Source organism: Vombatus ursinus, unplaced genomic scaffold (genome assembly GCF_900497805.2).
Source record: "Vombatus ursinus unplaced genomic scaffold, bare-nosed wombat genome assembly UNPS02000577.1, whole genome shotgun sequence".
Lineage (NCBI taxonomy): Eukaryota > Metazoa > Chordata > Mammalia > Diprotodontia > Vombatidae > Vombatus > Vombatus ursinus.
Window position 1 is genome coordinate 4,213,784 of NW_020940355.1, and position 24,665 is coordinate 4,238,448.

Here is a 24,665-nt window from a genome sequence, read left to right on the forward strand (position 1 = left end):
TTTAAGTAACATACCCAGCATGTAGCAGACAAGTCAAACCTCTACCACTACCACAACCACCATGTCCAGCTACTGACCAGCTCTACCAACCAGCAGGTGCTGTTGCCTTTGCCTACTCAGTAGAAACGAACTGAAGAAACAGGAAAAAACACCAAAATCCTTGGCATTGTGAAATGGTTCAACATTAGAAATTGTATGGTTTTATCACTGAAAATGACATTAAAAATCTGCTTTGCTGCTGAACGCATAGGACCACAGGACCTTTCTATCTGACTGGCAACTGAAAGCTCTCATGTGTTTTGTTCCCCCATTAGAATGTGAGCTCCTTGCGAACAGGGAAAGTCTCAGCTTTTCCATTTCTTGATTCAACTCTTAACACACCCAGGGGAAAAAAAAACAAAAAACAACACATTAATACTTCTCCATTCCTTATGGTACAATAATATTCCTTTACATCCACATACCCTAATTTGCTCACTTTCCACAACTGATGGGCACCCACCTTGTTTCCAGTTCTTTATTATAACAAAAAGCGCTGTTAAAAAATATTTTTGTACATATGATTCCTTTATCAAAAAATTTTTAAGCTAAAAAATATTTTTGTACATATGATTCCTTTATCAAAAATTTTTTAAGGTAAATTCCTAGTAGTGCCAGGTTACAGGGAATGCACAGTCTGTAAGTTTGGAGGCGCAGTTTCAAATTGCTCTCCAGAACTGTTGGAGCAGTTCACAGCTTTACCAACAGGACATACAGCCTCGAATAAGACTTCCAACAACTGTTTTCACTTTTCTGTGACTTTTGTCAGTCTGGTGTGTTTAACATGAAACCTCAGAGTTGTTTGAATTTTAATTTCTCTAATTATTAGTGATGTAGAGCATTTTTAATATCGTTTTGACAACTTACATTGCCACATTTGAGAACTACCAGTTCACTGACAATTTATCTACTGGGGAATGACACTTACTATCTACTTTTATGAATTGTTTATCTAACTTGGATATTAGGCATTTGTTGGAAAAAATCTGAAAAAGACTTGCCTCCTAATTAATTGACTCAATCTTTAACCTTAATTTTAATCTCAAGACTTTAATCCAGTAGCTGTGACATCAAACCACTATATTAGATTGTTTCTTATTTAGCTAATCTGCTCCATTGCTTCATTATATTATTTTTTAGCTATCAGTAAGAGGTTTCAATATATGTCTATAGTTATATACAGTATAAATTGATATCTGGTACTGCTAGGTCCCTTTAATTCATAGTTTTAAAAAATTATTTCCCTTGATATTCTTGAAATTCTTTCTCTGGAGATAAATTTTGGAATTATTATTCTGAGATCTATAAAGTAAACCACTGGCTGGTTGGTATAGTATGACTATGTAAATTAATTTTCCTACTATAACATTCTTATTATATTGGTACAGCTCAACCAAAAGCAATTAACATTTCTCTAATTATTTAAATCACTCCTTATTTTGTAAAAACATTTTGTAGTCATATTGAGTAAGTTTTCAGTGTGTCTTGCTTGCTGGATGAACCACTAATTATTTTATATATTCTGCAGTTATTTCAAATGCGATGTCTTTTTTCTATATCTTTCTCTTGGGTTTTATTAGAAACATCCAGATGGCTAATGATTTTATGTGTTAATTTTGTATCCTATTAATTCAATGAAATTATTTTAATTCATGTATAATTGAAAATATATTGTTCTTTAAGCAAACTATCTTCAAATATATACATTTTTCAAATTGCAATAATTTTTCCTATTTGTCCATAGGGGGTGTGTGTGGTGTGTGTGTGTGTGTGTGTGTGTGTGTGTGTGTGTGTGTGTGTGTGTGTGTGTGTATTCCCTTAATTTCTTTTTCTTATTGCTATAGCTAACATGTCTAGAGCTATATTAAACGATAATGTGATAATGACTGTATCAGGGGTGGGGATGTTTGGATTCTATCAAAGGGTCGCACCTGAGGTCCTAGAAGGCCACAGGTTGCCCACCCCTGACTGTATTTTACCCTTGATCTTTATTTTAAAAGCCTTTAATGCTTCTCTATTACTGATAATGCTAATTTTTAGTTTTTGATAGATAACTAATCACTATTTTAAGGATAGATTCATTTATTCCTATATTTTGTAATTTGTTCTTTTTATAATTATATTTTGTCAAAAGTTTTTCCCAAGTCTATTGATATAATCATGAAAATTTTGCAATTTTTCTGACATAGTCTATTAATTTATATTTTCCTAATGCTGAACCAGACCTACATTCTTCTAATAAATCCAAACTGAAACCTTTTGCTAATATTTGATTCATTATTTTTGCATTAACATGCATAAGATATCAGTCTATAATTTTCTTTCTCTGCTTTCTTTCTCCCCAATTTAGGTATCAAAAGAATCATACATAATAGAAATTTGGCAAGATTACTTCTTTATTTTTACAAACAATTTATATAGTATTGGAGTTAATTGTTCTTTAAATTTTTGATAAAATACAGAGTTTTTATATGGGAGTTCATTTGTGATTTGTTTAATTTCTTTCATAAGTGGGTTGTTTAAATTCTTTACTTCTGCTGATATGGGTATTTTAGATTTTTCTAAGTATTAACATGTTTCTTTAATGTTATCAGCTTTATTGATATATTATTGGGAAAAATATATTCTAAGAGTTTCCTTTATTTTCTCTTTATCTTCTATAATTCCATCTGTGTTGCTTTTACATGGGTGATTTGGTTCTCCTCTTTTTTTGATCAAAATACCTAAAGGTTTTTCTATTTTATGAGTATTTTCAAGAAATGACCTCCTAGTTTCATAATTTTTTTTGCTTTCAAATTTATTTCATTTTTTCGAAGTTGCTATATTTGTGTTTGTTTTTTTAATTTGTTCCTTTCCTTGTATTTTTTAAGAGTACACACCTCACTGATGTTTTGTTTCTCTCTTTTGTCGATGAACATGTTCAGAGATTTAAATTTTCCCCAAAGAACTGCTTTGTCTACATTCCAAAAGTTTTGATATTTTATTCATTGAAGCAGTTGGTGGTATGTTGGATTGAGTAGCAGACCTGGAGTAAGGAAGATCATTTAACCTCTATTTGCCTCAGTTTCCCAACTGTAAAATGGGGATAATAATAGTATCTACCTCACACAGTTGTTTTGAGGATGAAATAAGATAATTTTTTTAAGTGCTTACCAGAGTGCCTAGAATATAAACAAATGCTTATTCCTTTCCCTTGTCCTTATTCCTTCTCATTTTAATTGTTTTCTTTGAGAAAAAGAATTTATAGTTTGTATCACTGGCACTTTGACCCACACATTCCTTAGGACTATATTATTTAGTTGACATTTAAGTCTGAATTCTTCTTTGAAACTCAATTGATTATAACTTTTATTGTGTTACAGTCAATAACGGATATGTTTAATATCTCTTTTTTCTACATCTCTTGTAAGTTTTTATGCACTAGTACATGGTCAATATTTGCATAAGTTCATGCAAAGATAAGAAATATATGTGTGCATATATTCTTTATGACTTTTATCTTTTTCTTGCATTTGCTTAAAGGTGAAAGGGAGGCATTAAAGCCCTCAATTATTCATTTGCTATCTATTTCTCTTTGCAATTAAATAAGATTTTCCTTTAAGCATCTAGATACTATGTCATTAATGTACATATATTTACATTTTTTTGAATTGATATAATTTCATTCTTTATAGTAAGCTTAAGGTTATCTTTTTAACATACTTATTTTTATTGTTCTCTTCTCTGAGATCATGATTGCCAACCTCATTTTTTTTTATTTATCTGGGGCAAAATGTATTATACTCCTAGACCTCGTCTTAGCTCTCTGTAAATCTTTGTTTCAAGTATGTTTTCTGTCAACAACTTATTGTTGGGTTCTGTTTTTTAATATATTCTGCTACCCTCCTTTTTGTGGATGAGTTCATCCCATTCTCATTCACAGTTATAGCAGTTACATTTTTTTCTTTCGTTATATCTTATAATAAGGTTTACTCTCTTCCCTGTCTCCCTCCTTTTACAAAGAAAAATAAGATGGTAAGTGAAAGAGTTTAGGAAAAATACTCCTTTAACTGTAGTGGTCTGATCCTACTCCTTAGGCTTTCCTATCTTTACCTAGCCCAGTCTTGAGCTGCTGAATTATACTCTTTCTTTCTCTCCTTTTGAACTGACTTCATAATCTGACTTTCACTGCTGAAGATTATTTAGCTTGTTACTATTCCCTCCAGAAGTGTGCCATTTCTCTGAAAGCTTCTCTTTTACCCATTTCCGTCTGTTTCCCTGTTGACTTTAGTGAATTTCTACACTAAAACCCTGATAAGCATATTCAATCTTTTTCTCGCAGGTAACTGTGAGATCTGTTTTCCTTACCCCTACACTTCCATGTTTGTATATTTTTTTCTTTTGACACATCTCAATTATAAGAAATAGGAAGTCCCTCCCTATTCCACCTTTCTTCTTTGTTATGTTTACTTTTCCGCCATTTAAAAAAAAATCTTTCTTAATAACAAGTAAAATAGCGCACAACCCTATCAAAGCCCTCAATTGATCTCTCTTTGTTACCTCTTTGGCTCTTGAAAACAATGGAGAAATACAATGCAGCCCTATTAGGACATAAGCATTTGATCATCATGTAGCCTCATCAAATTTCTCAAATACAGTTAACTCTAGGTTTTTCTTCTCTCCTCTGTTTACATTTGAAAGATTCTACACAGCTCTGGTTTACTCAAAAGGAATGCTTGCAAGTCTTTCAAACTATTAAATATCCACTTTATTTCACTGTAAAATTATACTCAGTTTTGCTGGATAAGTTACTTATGAGCCATTTTTATTGTGCCTTATAGTATACCATATCATACCAAATCATTACAAGATTTTCTTTCTTTCTTTCTCTCTTCTTTCTTTGTAGTTGCTTTAGTAAATTTGAGGGAGGAGGCCTGGGGTTAGGCCCTGGGATTCTTCAACAGTCCCAGTGTTTAAACTCAGTCCCAGGCTGGAGCAGGGAGCAGGAAGTAGCATGTGGCTATCTATAGCAAGCTTCACCCAGTTCCCCAGTCTGTAGCTCTCAATTAATTCTAGGAACTTCCTCCAATCCCGGTTATGTTGGCTCTGTGAGTTTACTTGTATCTTCCAAAGGTTCATGACTTTAGGACTCAGTCACTGGCGAAGTCTGAACCAGAAGACATTGGATTCAGGTTCAGCACTCAGGGTGTTCCCCAAACTCCACTGCATTGATCTGCCTGATTTCTTTGCTCAGTGTCCTATCTGAGAGTCTTCAGCTTGGGTGCCTACTTATCAGAGCTACACTTCCAGAATATCATTTTGAAAGCTATGGAGATGAGGATGCAATAGAGAAGCCAAGGAGGCTGATACAATAATAGAAAACAAAAGGTGATGAAAGCTTGAACCAGGCAGGCTGAATACAGAGAATGTATCTATGTACACCAAACCACAATACCAAGATACCAAAAAAGCCTGCTGCAAGACACCACTACCAGCACTAATTGCCATCTTCTTTGTAGTATAAAAAAAAAAGTCACTTACTAAATTGTATCTTTTTGAAGTATGTACGTAGGCATAATAATTAAACTATCTGTAAACAATTACGTATTTTTTATTTACCAAAAAAGTGTATACGTAGTCAGCAGTATTCTAATAGGATAATCTTAACTGACTGCTATTCTCTAGAAGAAATAAGCTTTACTTTTGTTTCTCAAGAGAAAACTGAAGAGATTTTGTATCAACGTACAATGACTGGCTATAAGTATGTCTATCTTCTAAAAGTTTTAAACTTTATTAGTGAAGAGTTCTAACTTATAGTGAGAAATTTAGAATATTTAAATATGATTGAAACGTTTTACTTTGCTAGACTCAGCAAACTATACTGATAAAGTATGTCTCAATTCCTTGTTATATGACATACACCAAAAAGCAAAAACAAATTTGAAGATGCATGTGCAGGCATAATTCTTCAAATGGGCTGATCATCTAACATCATGTTTTACCCTTTGAACTTTATGAAGTCCCTATGAAAATCTGAAAAGCAACAAAATAAAACAAAACAAGAAAAATAACAAAAACCCAGTCTCCTCCTAATTCTTGGGGGAAAAAAAAAAAAACCTTGGCCCTCTGTTAGAATATTAAAAAGAGATACTCAGATTGATAAAAAGTAATTTGAAAGGGTAGTCCTAAAAACTATGGAGATGAGTAAAGGCCTATTGTAGGAGATAGCATATGAGTTGTGATTTGAAGGATGGGTTATTCAGTCTAAGGCAAAAGGGATAGAAAGGGGAGGGAGGTGTGAGAAGAGTAGTACAGTCCAGGCAACTATCAGTAGTATAAGCTGGGCCTGATTCATGAGCACGGGCTTCATTCTCTCTGTAATGGCCCAGTGTAGTAGTCTCATTCCATACAAATACACCTGATACATGGGTATCCACAACCAAGGTACCACCAGCTGTCAACTGTGATGAAATAGATAAGAAAACCAGAATCATCTTTGCTGTAATCTACAGACCGTAGAAAAAGGAGACAAAGTGGGTTTGGCAGTGGACCCTCAATCAAATACATCTATTTTAATGTTGGTGAACTAAGTCTCACCAGCTTGTCTGAGGCAACAATGCCCGCTTTGCAAACCAGGAAATGACTCAGGATGAATTTGCCAAATCTCAGATAAGCAGGGATGAAAATGTTTCAGATATTTTTCCCTATGAGAGTCCCAACAGGTTATTGTAAAGTTCATAATAGTGACATATGGTATTAGATTCTTTGGTACATGATCCAAAAGGAATGAGTCACACTAAGAATGTGGTAGTGATGACATAAAATATGAGTATTAATACTTAGAGAAGTTTAATTTGCAAATGAATTTTTGTAATCTAAAATAAAAGCTAGAATTGTAAAATAATTAAATTGTATTATGAGAAATTTAGGAAAACTTTGTTAGAATAAAGACTAGATTAGAAACAAAAGACACATTTTGAAGGACAAATGATTATACTAAAAATAGCAAAATACTTACCTTGAAAAGACTGTTTGGCTCTATTTACTAGGTCATCAATTGGATAACTGGCCAAATTTCCTCTGGCATGCTTTGTTTTGCAGTAGGTACAAGCATTGAGACACCTGTTCAACAGTCAGAAATAAATACTGTTCAATAACTCTTAAAAACATGATAGCAAGAGTACAAAGTACTAGGAAACTTGAGTTTTGGAGAAACTAAGTTAAGATCAAACTTTATACAATGTACCAAAATAAGCTCCAAATGAATAAGCAACTTTGACAAGAAATGCCATTCTATTAAAATAAAAACAATTGGCTGTTGTCCTTTGTGCTTAAAGAAAACTGAAATGATACAACTACATAGGTCAGGCACAAATAGTCTATGTGAACATTTGGAGTGGAGATGGCTCTAAATTTGTGCATCTCATGTTTCTTTTGAGCTATTGCAATGCTGCTTTGCTCATACAGTACAGTGCCATCTTTGATGCAGACACACCATGCTGGACAGTCCTGTGCCAGTGTCTTCCATGTCTCACAACTGATTCCAGAATTCTTCAGAGAGACCTTGAGAGTGTCCTTGTATTATTTCTTCGGACCTCCATGTGAGCACTTGCCTTGTGTGAGTCCTCTGTAAAATAGTCTTTTAGGCAAATGTATATTTGGCATTCAAACAATGTGGCTCACTCAGTGCCTGGTACTTTATATCTTGCCAGGTGATCAGAATCTTCTTAAGACAATTCAAGTGGAAGCAGTTCAATTGTCTGGCATGGTGCTGGTATACTGTCCAGGTTTCTCAAGCATACAACAATGAGGTTAGTACAATGGCTTTGTAGACCTTCATAGGCAATCTAATACCTCTTCTTTCTCACAATTTCCTTCAAATCTCCCAAACACTGAGCCATCTCTGGCAATAAGTGTGTCAACCTCATCATTTATGTGTACATCCCATGAAAGTATGCTGCCAAAGTGAGTGAATTTATCCACATCATTCAAAATTTCTCCATTTGCTGTAACTGATGATTCCATATATGGATGGTTTAGTGCTGGCTGGTGGAGAACTTATGTTTTCTTGGTGTTAATTGTTAAGCCAAAATTAGCACAAGCAGCAGAGAATCAATCCATGCTTTGCTGCATCTCAGCCTCAGTGGCTGCACTGAGTGCACAATAAAATAAAAACAATTAGAGAAAAACAGAAGATAACTTTCAGATCTATGATTTAAGAAGAAATTCATTAAGTATAATATCTTTAAAAGTCATGAATAATAAAGAATAAATAGAAAAGAACATAAAAGCCAAAACAGAAAATTCTAATTACACCAAATTTAAAAAAGGTCTTGCACCAACAAAACCAATGTATTTAATATTCACATTAAATATCTCTGATAACCAACCAATATAGACAGGGAACTATTTCAATTAAATATGACCAAGAATATTATTTTGTGATAGATGAGTGGTCCAAGGAGATGAACAAGTAGTTTCCAAAAGAATTGCAAGTCATCAATAATCGCATTTAAAAAAAAGACTACAAATTGTTGATGGTAAGAGAAATGTAAAGTAAAACAATTGTGAAATTTCACCTCACACTCAACAGATTCTCAAAGATGGCTTGAAAAATTTAAATCCATTTATACTTTGCTTGATCTCATTTCCAACAGTTAATGATGGTTAGCAACTGAACTTCCACCCCCACCATGCCAGCGATACTGAACCACCAACTACTGGAGAATAAATCCATATTCCTCAACCCTACCTGTCTCCACTCCCTCATTCTCATCCCCCTATACCAAGTCTCACTCCATATCTGACCACTCATTTCCACTGTACCCTCTGGAGCTCTAAATCTCTAACAGGCTATATTTTATTGTAGACTTTGTCTTTTCGTGTTCCTTGCCTCATACTTTTGGGGGGCGGGGGCGGAAATGAGGCCTTTTGCCATGAGTTCCCTCTTCTCACCTCTTCCTCATCTCTTCTGGTTATCAACCTACCTATATGACCTCTCCTTCTACATCTCCTTTGCTAGATGCTCTTCTAGATCATGCCTTCTAACTATATGTATACCAGAGAGCCTTGTGCGGGGTCATCCTCTCTTCTCTATATTACTTCACTTCATGATCTCATCAGTTCCCATGGATTTAATTATCATCCCTATGTTGATAATTCCCATATCGACCTATCATGCCCTAACCTCTCTATTGACCTTAAGTTACACATCCCCAACCTCCTTTCAGACATGTAGAATGGGATTTCCAGTAAACATCTTAAACTCAACATGTTCAAAACTGAACTCATTTTCCCACTAAACTCTCCCCTTTCCTAGCTTCACTTTTATTGTAGACAGTGCCATTATCCTCCTCATCCCCTAGGATCTCAACCTGGGTTTCACCCATGACTCCTCACTATATCCAATATCCAATCTGTTGCCACCGTCTGCAGATTTCACCTTTACAACATCTCTTCAATATGCCCCCTTTTCTCCTCTGACACTGCCACTAGGCTTACACAGGCCCTCATCACCTAATGTTAAACCACTGCAATAGTCTAATGGTAGGTCGGCTTGTATCAAGATTCTCCTCATTCCTATCCATTCGTTCAACTGCCAAACAGATTTTCCTAAAGTGCTAATCCAATGATGTCACTGCCCTACTCAGTACACTCTAGTGGCTACCTACTGCTCCCTAAATCAAATAATTAAAATCCTCCATTTGTTATTCAAAACAATCTACTTTATAACCCATCCCCTCCAACCTTTCCAAACATCTTACACCTCTTTCTTCCCAACCCCTTCCCCCATCTACATACTCTTTGAGCCAGTGGTACTAGACTGCTTTTTGTGCCTCAAACAAGACACACCATCCCTTGGCTCTGGCCATTTTCTCTGGCTATCCCCTATACCTGGAATGTCCTTGTACCTCATCTTTACCTACTTGACTTTCTTCAAGTGCAAACTAAAATCCTAACTTCTATGGGACACCTTTTCCAACTCCTCTTAAATGTATTTCCTTCTTTCAATTATTTTCTACTAATTCTGAATATAGTTTGTACTATATATAATTGTTTGCTTGTTGTTTTTCCCATTAGATTATGAGCTCCCTGGGGGTAGGGACTGTCTTGTGCCCCTTTTTTTTTTTTTTAAATTTCCAGCATTTAGCACAGTATTCAGTACATAGTAGGCACTTAATAAATGTTTATTAACTGGAAATAGTAACACTATTCAAAATGCATCAAGTATAAATTATCTGATGAAATGTTAAACAGACCTATTAAAGGCTAAGGATTATAAAAATGTATAGAATACACTTTAAGTTATTTATCATTTATGTGGGTTCATTGTTCTCTTCACAGGTCAAAAGCAGCACTAATGACAATTTCCAACAGTAAATTTCTGCCCACTCAAATATAGCTACAATTACAAATAACTGTGAATTCTACTATATCTGATTTTTTTTTTAATAAGGCTTGCTATGACATTAAGGAAAATGTACATTGCAAAAATTTTAAAAGTAAGAAAGGGGAAAGAATTGTGCTCTTTGAAACTGCATTAAAGAACTTTTTAATCATCCAGAAATAATGACCAACCATTTAGACTTATCAAGATTCCCATAAAATACAGGAACTCAACAGCATTTAACAGAGAGCTTCATTTATTTATAAACAATTAACAAATTGTTTAAGAAAAGGAAAGCTGTGCCAATTTCTTCAACTGTCATAGAACAAAAGACCTTTCAAGGTTAACTACTAGAAGCCAAAACCAAAAATTGACAGCCGTTGAACAGAGAGGAAGATGCAAAATCCTGAACAGACCATGACTGTTAGGATGAATGTAGCTAAAACATTCATACCACACCTACTCATCTTTGCACAGGTTGTTGCATGGCTACATGCCAAGCAACAATTGAAAACCTCAAAGGATAGGAGTCAGCCTTTGCTTTACCCTTTAAAGTTTTACTCTGAAATTTTAGAAAAAAGAATTGGCTTGCTCTGAATTTTTTTTTGGATCTATGAGAAAAACAACAAAGACAAAATCTTTTTAGATGAAAAAGAAACTTAACAAGTGTTTAAAAATAAACATTATTGATTTAATTTGTAAATATTTATCAAAGGAGTAAAACTAAACTCTAAGACATAATAATGGATAAAAATAATAATTATTTTTCACTCTAACAGATTCTCTGTCCCTCTCCAGTTCTAAGTTCATTCAAAGACTGTATGTGTGTTTTTAAATGTCTCACTCATAGTATACTTATTTTGATAAGCTCTTATAACTAGAACACTATGCTTCCATTTTTTCCTAGTGAAATTTGATATGTAAAAATGATTTTAAGCACTAATACTACAACTTGGCATATTATATTTCACTTACCTATCTTGATTCACATATATTTTGAAACAACAGACACCTTTTTCAAAGACATAAAATGCTAAGCCTCTAACAGTAACTGAAACTTAGAAAACCATACTATGGTCTAGTTGTATTTCATCATATGGAAACATCACCAATACAAACTGCAAACATAAGGTTAGGAAACAAATGCTTCACATGCCTAAGTGGTGTGAGACTCAACTGTTCAACACAGCCTACCATGAGAATCATTCAATTTAGTTTCCAAAGTTTTTTGAACAAATTAGTTATGTGCACTTTTAAAAAAAAGTATAAGTTCTCCAACTAGAGTTTGATTAAATGTGCAAATGATAATATAACGTTATTATGTACCAACCTAAAACAAAGCTAATACTTAGACATATTAAAGGGGAATTTCAAAAGAAAATCAATATATTAAAAAGCTAACATCAAGTACAGCCTAAAATGTTAATGTACCAAAAACTACCTAGCACAAGAACAATAAATTTTGACTTTGTGATTTTAATTTTTTTTATTCCTGACACAACTAACTTATTCTTTAAATAGGCAATGTCTGAGATGACTCGAAACACTTCCAGGAGAGAAGCAAACATTATTCTCAGGATGGCCATCAAATCACCAGATGACAACACACCACAAACTAAATGAGTCAGCAATAACAGTCTTGCTGTTTTTTCAGGAAAAAAAAAAAAAGATCCTGGGCTATATTAATAAAGCATATGACTCAAAAGAACTAGAGAGTAAAATTTCAAATATACTTGGCATTAAGTTGAAGTTATATATCCACAGAGTCCAGAGAAGTACAGAATTTATTCAAGTTTTGTATAAATTATAGCAGAACTTAGCCTAAAGAAAAGAAAAATTCATCCTCATTTTGACCATAAATTCTACAGAGAAAACAAAATTGTACTGCAGCAGTGGACACTTTCTTGATAGTATAGATAACTCAGTCATGGAAGAGGTAATTGTCACACTAGAGCCTGTAACATAGAAAACAAAATACAACAAAACCGAGCACTGAAACATATGGGTATGATACAAAATCCAGCACTCAAATAACAGAGAACTAACTGAAAATGAGGAAACCACGTCAATCAGATATTGTAAGACAATCTAACTTCGGTGTAAGTACAACCACATGACTCTTGTCACAAAAATAAAACTCTCAAAATTGCATCGTGCCTTAACTCATTAGTGTTAATTATTATAGCTGTACAAATCATTGCACCTCTCTGACCTTCCATTTTCTCATTTCTAAAATGAGTATAATAGTGTCTGTAGTTCCTACATTTCACAGTGCTGTTGTGAAGATCTAATAAAATATTGTACATCAGAGCTCTGTAACTATTAAGGCACTACACAACTAACAGCAATAATTACATGAATGAATGATTAAATAAAGGAAGAATGCATTTATTAAGTGCATACTAGGTGCAAAGTACTGTGCTGAGGGTGGAGGATAGCTTACATTCTAATGGGGGGAGCAAAACACAGGGAAAGTTTCAGCTGTAAGTTAGATCGAAAGAACTTAAGATCTTTAAGGAATAGTAGCAAAGTAATTGGTAATACTTCTTCTTTAATGTCATTTGTACTTGTAAAATTTTATCAGTTTCTGATATCGAACCATTTGTTAGTGCCAAGGACTTTGGTGGTGAGAACTTTTTGTTTCTGGGTCTTCAGTAGCTGTGTCTAGAACATCTACAAAAACAGTTGAGAGAGTGCATGTCCACAGGGTTTCTTCCCAGCATGATGGCTGTAGGTACTGGGCTGAAAACAATGCTATTCCCAAGGTTCTAGGGTTTAGATTTCTAGGTTGTCTCCTTTGAGGTTTGAAGGGAAATAGTGGTCGCTGTGGTGGTAGTGGCGTTTGACTTGCTGGGAACATGTTACTTGAATAATAAGATTGGACATAATTATACAATTAAAAATTGAATTTCTGTTAGCTTTTAATAGCTTTTCTTAAAAAGGCTAATGTTCTTAACTTGTAATCATTTAGGTGCTCACATTTTTTAAACTATCCAAGTTTTTTATCTCTTATTGTCATGTGCAAGACCCTGGTTCCCATTTCTTCACAACAGGATTTGGGATGCGACTAGTCCCAGCCCCCTTTGACCACCCTTACTGGTTACCTAAGGGCACAACAAAATCCCACCCACATGAAGTCAAGCAACCTCTCTGACTTGTTGGGATGTCTAAAAACCACAAAAGTCACCATACTCTGACCTGCTGACAAGACACAGTTCTATATGGGGAATATAGGAGTTAACAGGAAGGGAAGATAGGGATGACTAAAAAAGCTAAGTACTACTGTATTCTTATTGTAAATATTTACTGTATCATGGCAAAGTAAATCTCCTTTGGCTAACTGTTCCATGACTTACAGATGCCTCATTTCCTCACCAAACTGAACCTGAAAAGGGTGTTAATATTTGCCCCACATCCCCAATAACAAGATACTCCAAGAAATCTATTTTTTGAAAATTATGAATCAGGAATCAGTGTCTGTGAATGATATTTACTACATACGTACACTCCTTTCCATGTGGAAATATTAACAATTTTTTTTTACTTCTAATGTTATTACATAACTTAAATTTTAACTTCAATATGTATTTGCAAACACTGTTGCTGTGATAATAATTAAAAGTTTTGAATTATCATGTGCCTTGATCCACTATGTATCCCTGGGATTGCTTACATATCACAGGTGTTAAAATGCACATTCTCCTACTGCCTTTGATCAGACCTTGATATCTAACTATGTTTGATCCTTCTGAACTTGATCCTACTAGACTATTCTCTGATACTGTGATTAACTGAAGAATTTATGTTGTCACTTTATTCAGTGTATCAAAGGCCTATACCAATCATACTTTTCTTTACTCAAGACAATGTGGTTGGCTATGAAATTTCCCTGAGCATGTTTCCATTGCCTCATACTCCAATGATAGCTATGCTAATGTGCTTCTCAAAGATGAGGGATTCTGCGAGCAAGGGTAAAAATTGCACAAGTATAATTTGATTAATAGTCTCAATCTGAAAACTTGAGAGAACCTATTATCTTCATTGAAATGACGGACATAGTATGAACAATGCTGGCATAGTCAGATTGCTTTTTTTGTTGCTGTTCAGTCATTTTAGTCATGTCTAACTCTTTGTGACCCCATTTGAGGTTTTCTTGGCAAAAATACTAGAGTGGTTTGCCATTTCCTTCTCCAGCTCATTTTACAGATGAGGAAATGGAGGCAAATAAGGTTAAGTGATTTGTCCAGAGTCACCTAGTATGTGCCTGAGGCCACAATTGAACTCAGGTCTTCCTGACTCCAGGCCAAGTGCTCTATCCACTACATCAACTAGCTGCCCCCAGACTACTTATACATATACATATCTCTATATATGGGTATTACATATGGTGCTTTGCAATCTTACTTCATCTTCACAGCAGCCCTGTGAGCTAAATATTACAGGTTATCAATGACTCATATAGACTTTATCAATGGTTTAATTTCAATGAGCCACAAAGTTTATAGTGGGACAATCCAGAGATCAAGGTTAGGACCAGGGATATTTAACATCTTTATCAATGACTTAAATAAAATGCCAAATAGCATGCCAAAACAGGGAGAGCAAACTGAAACACTGGATGACAGAGTTAATATTCAAAAAGATCCTGACAGTCTCTAGAGCATTGGCATCAAAACTCCAATCAAAATGCGGGTCACTAAACCATACATATAAGTTACATACTTAGTTTCAAAACATCTTATTGTATTTTTGTTTATTTTATTAAATATTTACCAATTATATGTTAAACTGGTTTGAACCATACTAGGGAATGTTGTGGCCTCATGTTTGACACCATTGGTCTAGAGTACTGGGTTGAATCAAATATGATGAAATTCCATAGTAATAAATGTAAAGTCTTATCTAATTCAAAAGCATAAGATAGAAGAGGTACAATGAGATAGTAGTTTATCTGAAGAGGGGTCTGGGAGTTGTGGTGAAATGCAAATCCAATATAATTCAACAATGGGAGCAGTAGGCAAAGAAAGTTGATGAGAGCCTGGGATGTATTAAAAGACTCCTGTCTTCCAGGTATACAAAGGTAGTAGTCTCTCTGTGCTATGTCCTCGTGACATCTTATCCAGAATCAAACCACAATTCTTCCTGTTTTTCATTCATGACACTCCATCTCCTCTCTCCATACCTAGCTATCCCTCACACCTGGAATTCTCTATCTTCAACCCCTTTTTAGGACCCCTAATTTCCTTTAATACTTAGCTCAAGTATGATTGTCTACATTAAGCCTTTCCTAATCCATCCAGTTGTATTTTTTTACTGTTATTTTGATCTTATCTTTTCTAAGAAGAAGAAGATTTGGACTAGAATAGATACAACAAAAATGGTTAACAGTTGAAACCTAAGGTAAGTGTGTATATGTATATGAGACCTGCCCTTGCTCAGTTCAAGTCACTAGTACCAGAAAAACTCTCACAGAGGATACTGAAAGAGCAACAAAATGATTGTTGATCTATCATTGGTGATCTTGCAAAGACTATGGAGAATGAGAGAAATAGAACACGACCAAAAAGGAATAAATGCTGCCTTAATTTTCAAAAAAGGGGAAGGAAACTATAGGTCAATGACTTTGATATCAATTCTGGAAAATTCTAGTATGCTTTTAAAGGGTTAGCTTGGGAGTGTCTAGATAAGGAAGCTGCAGGGGTAAAAAAAAATTTCTTAAAAACAAGTCAGGCCAGAATTACTTATTTCCTTTTCTGACAGAATTATTAGACTGCAAAAGCAGAAAACTGGATTGGATATAGTTTACCTAGATTTTAACAATACACTTGACAAAATCTCTCATATTATTCTACCCTTAGAAAAGATAAATCTCCATATAAGAGAACAGTACAACTAGGTAACTTCAGAAGTAGTTAATGGTCAGACTCAGAATGTCAGCTTGGAAGCCCCAGGTAAAGCATCCTAGAGGTTCTGCTCTAGTCACTCTATTGTATACTTCTATCAGTGACTTGGATATATGGGATATGGCATTCTTATCAAAATTGCAGAAATAAAAAGTTGGGAGAAATAGCAGAATCTGACCCTAAAATATTGAAGAAGGGCAACTAGGTGGCATAGTAGATGGAGCTCCAGTCTTGGAATCAGGAGGACCTGAGTTCAAATCTACCCTCAGATGTTTGACACTTATTAGCTGTGTGACCCTGGGCAAGTCACTTAATCTCGAATGCCTCACCAAAAAAAAAAAAAAAAAATTGAAGAGACTGGATTAAATCTAACAAGGTAAATATAATAGAGATAAAAGTAAAGTTTTTTTTTTTAAATCTGGGCTCAAAATTCAGCCTCATAAGAATACAATGAAAAAGATTTGTCTAACAAGAAATACAAATGAAGAAGATAATGGAAGTGTGAGTGGACTGAAAGTCAACTAGAAATGAACTGTGTGATATGGTAGCCTAAAACATCAAGGTAATCTTAATTTGCATTAAGAAACACAGTGGTCTGAAAAAGGGAAGTGATATTCCTACTACTCTGTCACATTTGGATCACAAAAAAATTTTGTATTAAGATTGACATGACACATTTTAAGCAAGGCATGAATAAGATGGAGAATACGGAGATGACAGTAAGGAAAATACTAAAGAACTTTAGCTCATGATATATTTGAATAACTTGAAGGAATTGGGAATGCTAAGCCTGGAGAAGATAAATTTGCGTGGTACATGATAGCTGTTTTCATATAATTAAAGGGTTGTCATATGAAAGAGGGATTAGATTACGTTCTACGGAACCAAGAGAAATGTATAAAAGTTTCAGAAATGTAGTTTTTGACTCAACTAATCAAGAAGCATGTGTTAACTGACTACTTTGGGACAGGCAATAAAACCTCCTAACAATTAGACACATCCAAAAGTGGAAAGGGATGCATTTGAAGGTAATTACTGCCCCTTTCTTTGGTAAATATGTAATCATTTGTCAAATATTTTGTATACAGGATTGCTGGTGATGGAATGAGTTAAATTAAATGGCATTCCAGCTTTTAGATTCTGTAATTTTGCATAAGTTCCAAAAACCAAGATTTTAATGTATAATAATGATCATAAATAATAAAAATAATATCTGTGTACTTATATTCAGGCAATAGTTTCACATATATTATTTGACTAGAATTTTTAAACCCAAGGCAGTATGCACTAGGCAAGGTAGACAATAAGTGTTAACAGCACTGTTTCTTGATGTATATAAGCTTTTATATTTGAAACATAAAACTGGTTTTACCAAGTGATCACAGATTCTCAGGGATATATGGGGTTCAGACAATTTGTCTGGACCTACTTTTTAGATTTAAATATTGCAGTCATATGACAGGTCCATTTTTAAAGATAGTGTCTAATAGGTCAACATCACTATATTATTTATTGTACCTAGCACAGCTTGCAATCACTGATGTAACAGTGAATTACCTAAGTGCAAGGTTCCAGAATGTTTCAACATGTACAAAGAAACTGGTCCTGTCATATTTATATCAGGAAAAGTTGGTATTCTTTTTCTACCATAAGATAATACAGTTGATCTCGGTAGTTCATAGAAATTAAATTCCATAATGTATAAATGTTTATCAATCAATCCCAATTCCTAGTATGTTAACAGTTTAGTTTAAATCTACTTGGCTTTATTAATATTCTAGAACTGTCTTTCCCATATAAAAATAAAGCAGCAAGCAGTCCCACATTGGTTGTTTGTCTTTCATAACTGTTTTCAGACAGGACAAGAAATGTGCTGCCTACACACCATTTCTCAGCATCAACACCCATATTCTTATGCAATTTTAAATTTAGTTGGCAGGTTGTGGACATTTTTTCCAACCACAAACAAAAACTTCTTTTGATACTCTACAATGTGTGTTCAAGGAAATGTTCCCGATAAAAAAGTTCATTTAAAACAATAAAATCGAAATGTAACATCAGTATCAAGAAACCTGGGATAAGCCTGTTCTTCCACTATCATTTCTTCTATTTAAGCTGTACTTTGTGTCTTTTATTTTTAGAAAAAAAAATCTCAATGTTATGGGATGGCTAGGAGAAATTTAGTTTGTTTTTTTTTGTTCAGAAGTTCTGGACAGTATTCTTGTCTTATTTCTTGCATTGTGATGTATTTGACTTCTCATGTTCTTCTGGGAAACCTATGATAATTAAGTTGCCTCTAAGCATCAAATGTTTTTTTAAAGATTAATTTTATTTATTTTTTGTTATATTTTAAGTTCCAAAATTTCTTCCTCCCTCTCTCCCCACCCTGCACTAGAGAAGGACACCATCTGACATAGATTTAAAAATATATGTAAAACTATACTATGCTTACTTCTATGTAATGGTTTTTCTTTGGAAGTGGACAGAATCTTACTTCATAGGTCCTTTGAAGTTGATTTGAGTAGTTATAATACTCAGAATAACGTGGTCATTCATTATTCTTCCAACAATAGTGCTGTTACTGTATACAATGTTCTCTTGGTTCTGCTCTTTTTACTTTTCATTATTTCATGCAAGTCTTTCCATGTTTTTCTAAAATGAACCAGCTAATCATTTCTTATAGCATAGTAATATCCCATCACAATTATATACCACAACTTGTTTAGCCATTCCTCAGCATCAAATCTTTAAGATCAATATGTTTTGCTTCTATGGAAAATATTTGTTTTCTTAACATAACTGTATTTTGCTTTTTTCCTTCCCAATTGTCCTTCACTTTTATTTATATTCCCAATCCCCACTTTCATTTAATATAATACTAGAAATGAAAGTAATAGCAGTAAGGCAACAATGAAATTAAAGGTATAAAGATCAGCAAAAAGAAGATAAAAGTGCCCCTATTTATTGATAAGAAATAGAAAATCCTAGGAAATCAGAAAAGACATGAACAGCATTTTTCTATACTAGTGGATAGAATGCTGGACCTGGAGACAGAAAAACATGATTTCAAATCACACTTTAGACACTTATAAGCTGTGTGATCCTGGACAAGTTACATAACCCTCATATGTAAATGAGGGTAATAATAGCACCTACCTCCCAGGGTTGTTGTTTAGACAAAATGAGATGGTATTTCTAAAGTACATTGCAAATCTTAAAATGTTATTTAAATGCTCATTATAATTATTAATAAAATCTAACGGGCAACTATAGAAAGTGAAATCTCATGTCAAGTAACTACAAATATGAAAAATACTTACTTGTATAGAGTCAATTAGAGTGCACCTTAAAGAAATAAAAGAATAACTGGAGGAATGTTTAGTGGTCTTCGCTGAGCCCTCCCAATATAATAAAAAGGATAATACTACCAAGGTTAATATACAATTTGATATATAATTTGAATGCTATACCAATCAAATTATCAAGATGATACTTTTCAGAACTAAAAAAATAATGACAATTAATTCATATGGAGAAACAAAAGATCAATAATATCAAGGAAAACAACAACAACAACAAAAAAGGTAGGGATGAAGGGAGAATAGAACCTCCAGACCTTAAACTATATTATAAAAAAGAATCATGAAAACTATGTAGTATTGGTTAAAAAACAGACAGTAGACTATAGAAGAGAGAATTAGAAACAACGGAACTCAATAACTCAGTGTTTGATAAACTAGAAAACAAATCACTTATGGAAAAAACTTCCTATTTGATTAAAAACTCCTAAGAGAACTGAAAAGCAGTATAACAGAAATTAGGTTTAAACTAACATCTAATTCCATGTTCCACAATAATTCAAAATGCATATATAATTTAATATTATAGATCATATCAGAAGGATATCATATACATTTCACAACTTTGGATAGGAGATTATTCTTAACCAAATCAATGATAGAGGCAACTTCAAAAGATGAAAACAGATAACTGTGATTATATGAAATTGAAAAGCTTCTACATAAATAAAATTAATGCAATTTGGATAAAAAGGGAAGCAGCTGAATGGGGGAAAATTTTTTTGCATCAATTTCCTCAGATCAAGGTTTGGTATCAAAAATTTGTTAACAACTGACAGATTACAGAGTTAGACACAGAGATATAATGAAAAACCATTCCCTAATAGATAAATGGTCAAAAGATAATCCAAAAATTATCAAAAGAAAAATTGAAAACTATTAGATATATCTCCAAATTACTAACATTGAGGGAAATACAAATTTTAAAACCCTGAGGTTTTACCTCATACCTAGCAAGGTAGAAAAGATGATTTTAAAAAATGGGAATATTTAAAGATGGAGATATGAGAAGATAGGTCATCAGGAGTTGTGAATCAGTACAACCATTTGACAAAGAAATTTCTAATGAAGAAAATAAAGTGATTAAAATGTCCATATCATTTTATTTCATTACTAGGCTGATATTCCAAGGAAGAAAGAATTCCATATAAATTAAAATTTTTATAGCAACACTTCTGTGGAAAAAATAATTGGAAGCAAAGTCAATGCCAATTGATTGGAGAATGGCTAAACAAATTATGGTACATGAATTTAAAGAAATATTATTGTGCAATAACAAATAATTAATATTATAAATAAAAGGAAGCATGGAAAGATTTTATGATCTGATGAAGAGTGAACTAAGCAGAGCCAAGAAAACATATAAACAGAAAAACATATAATGACTACAATGATGTAAACAACAACAGAAAAAAGAAAAATGAATGTTGACAAATTATAATAAATGAGCTTAGCACCAAATAAGTGATAGAAGGAAATTTTCCACCTCACTACTTTGGAAGGGTTGTAGTTCCATGGGTGTGCTACATCCACAAAAATTTTTCAATGTATGACCAGTATTGGATTTTTTCTTTTCTTCTTTTTCTAATTTTTTTCTTTGAAAGATTATTTTTTTAATATTGCATGCTCTCTGGAAGAAAGGTGAAAAAAATGCTAGGAGAAATTCTAGTGATTAAGAAAACAAAAAAATTATCATGGGAGGAAGGGTGGATGAAAGGAAGAAAAGAAGAAAGGAAGGAAAAAGGGAAGGAAGGAAGGAAAACTTTGTATAGCAATGACCTTGACGAAGTCTACCAAATAAAAACTAACAAATCTATTTTCAAATAACTAAAATATAATGTGGCAAAATCCTCTATCTTAGAAGGTCTTTTGTTTCAAGACCCAATAGGATCTTCATTTCTTAAGAACTTAAGTACATATATTTAGTTTTTATTCAATGTTTTTTTAAAAATATTTATGCATATTATATCTGATAAAACATAAATGTGGGTTTTTAATTAAGAATTAATTTAAGCACTGAATGAAGTCACAAAACCAACAAGATACAGTACTAGACATTTTGCCCACCCTGCCCCTCCCAAGAGGAATTATGTAGTAGAAGTAGAAGAATTACAAGTGTTTCCATAAGACTTTAAAAAAGCAAGAAGTTCCAATAAGATAACCCATACAGATATTTCCCTCTTGCTATGTGTCTGCTAGTATACTTTGCTTCTGCAAATTCTTTAGAGTACTACTGCAACTGGAGGCTGACTTCATCTCTGGAAGATGGAGAGACTGTGCCTTCTTCTTCCTCAGAGCAATTCCTGGGTTAAGGTTGTTGGAGCTGTTTATTGTTGTTTGTCCTCTGTTCTCAAAGAGAACAAATAACATCAGGAATGCGTTGTCTTGACTTCCAAGTGAATTATATTTAAGTGAGGCAGAGCTGTGCAAGGTCATCAGTCTCAAGCTTTGTCCACAGTCAATGGAGTCCAGTGGCAAGACATAAGTCAAGATGACTGGCAATGGCCCAGGATGCAATGGAAGTCTTTTGCCTTTTTAAGCTAGGGTTCCAATGATAATCTACACTCAAGAAGTGGCATAGGAATTATCATTGAGAAACTGAATGATTGGAAGTGAGTCCAACACTGGGATCCTGGGATCAAGATCAGTAGTAACATCTATATATAAATATATGTGGGTGTGGATATATGTCACACAGACATATACATTTAAAGTATATTTTAACAAAATAATAACAACTTGCCATTTTCATGGTGTTTTTAAAGTTTTATAAAGCACTTCTATGACTTTACACACCTTATTACATTTGATCCTCATAATAATCCTTTGAGGAGGGCACTGCAGCTATTATTCTGTGCAATTACTACAGATACTCCAGGTCACATTTCTAATAGGTGAGACCCTAGCCAGGACCACCATTTCATGAGGAGTCCTCCCCCTGTTCACTTCAGTCCTGACCAGACTTCTCTGAACTTCACCAACATCCTTGTCCAACCAACATCCCACTCTACCTGAAGGCAGGGTGTGACTTGTTTGTGCTTGTATTGCCCAGTACAATATTTGGCACATAGTAACGGCTTAATAAATATTCTATCTTTTTCCATTTAACATGTAAGGAAATTGCAGCACAGAGAGGTTAAATGATTTGCCAATGGTCATAGTACATGTTAGAAGCTGAATTCAAACCACTATCTCTCTTGATTCAAAGAAGAAATTCCTTCCACTAGGAAGGAAACCAAGCTAGATTTCAATGAAGTAGTTTACATAAGGAAACAGACAGGAAGGAATATGTTAGATAATTTAATAGTAAAGGGGGATATTCTCCCCTAAATAGAGAATCTAGTCACAGGTAAGTTTGTGCTCTCAGTACAGTCCTAAGGAGAACATTCATTTGATCTTAGACTGCCTTTCTTCTTCTGAAGAGCTGAAGTCAGGGAAAGAAAGAAAGACAGAAAGACAGAAAGAAAGACAGACAGAAAGAAAGACAGACAGACAGAAAGAAAGAAAGAAAGAAAGAAAGAAAGAAAGAAAGAAAGAAAGAAAGAAAGAAACTTGAAACTGAAAATTATGAGGTTCTTAGACTAAACTGTTACAAAATATATTATCTGTTACTGTGGGGGAACAATAAATCACAGACATCAAGTAAGATTTCCACTTTTTTCTAATTTTGAAAATCAACTGAAAACTACAAAAACAAATTCTGAGCCAATACAACTAACAATTTTATGCAACACAGTAAATGTATCTATGCATAAGTGAAAGAATGCAGCTGACAAATCATATTTTTTGTAAACACATGTAGAGTTTAGTTGTAAATATATTAGCCAGAGATATCAAACTGTAGTTTACCATCTTCCCTCTTGAAAATAATTAGAAGTTTAAAGAAAAGGCATAGTAGACAATAGGTATGACTCATATGCTTCTCACACCAAATGCAAAAATACTAGTGATTTATTTCTTGAAGCAAAAGACACTGAGTCTGGCATTAGTCTATAAAGTTAAGAAATACCACATGCTAGTCAGACACTTGAATGTAATTTAAAAATAAAACCTGGATATAAGCATGTGATGAGTGATGATTTCTAAACTTGACCTTTGCTGAAACATACAATTCTTTTTTTAAACTTTAAGAAAAATATCAAAATGCTTAGAAAATGTCAAGTTTTCAGGAGTGAGAGGAGGAAAAAAAAGGCAAAAGAAATAGGAGATAAAGACATTTTACTAGGAAAGCTGAAGTACTTTAGCATTTTGAAAGTATTACCATATTAATTTTTTTTAAAGAAATAATAGCTTTATCTGAAAGAATTTCTGGGTTGGAGGGTATCTCACAGGCTTTCAAGTTAAACTATATAAGAACAAAAACTTTCTATACAAAAATACCCAATGAGTAGTCATCCAACTTGTGCTTGACATCCTCCAATGAGAGGGAATGAATGACTTGCCAGAGTAAACCACTCAACTTCTGGAGAGCTCCACTGTAAGAGCTTTACCTGATATCATGCCTACATGGCCATGGCTGCCTCTTCTATCCACTGCTCCTAGCACAGGCTTTCCACAGCCAAACAAGACAAGGCAAAACCCTTGTGCACATGGCAGCCCTTTAAAGATCAGAGAACTAGCATGTCCTCTTAAGTCTTCTCTGCTCCAGACTAAACATGCCCAATTATCTTGAACTGACCTCATATGCCATGAACTCAATGTATTTCATCATCTTGGTTCAATCCAATTTAATAAACATTTATGAAGTACCTATTATGTGGAAGACAACATGATAGGCAATGGGGGTATGGGACAAAACAAACCAAAATTTAAAACAAAAACTGTCCCTACTGTTAAGGATCTTATACTCTACTGAATAAGGATGAGAACTATCAACTCCCTAATCCTGCCTGGACACTCTGCCTTTCTTAAAGCAGTTTAAGAATCCATTAGCTTTCCTGACAGGCATAATAATCCATATTGAGCTTATAGTCCATTGAAAATAATTAGATCATTTTC

The 24,665-nt window shown here is 33.8% G+C and overlaps 1 protein-coding gene across 2 annotated transcripts in view; it reads right to left on the reverse strand.

Moving 5' to 3' along the window:
• The window catches only part of CDKAL1 (CDK5 regulatory subunit associated protein 1 like 1), a 668,649-nt gene that overhangs the window by 404,852 nt on the left and 239,132 nt on the right, over window positions 1-24,665 (reverse strand). For both annotated transcript variants that reach the window (XM_027874274.1, XM_027874355.1), the window contains one exon: window positions 7,037-7,140. In XM_027874274.1, the coding sequence (XP_027730075.1) occupies window positions 7,037-7,140 (104 nt within the window). The remainder of the gene's footprint in view (window positions 1-7,036; window positions 7,141-24,665) is intronic.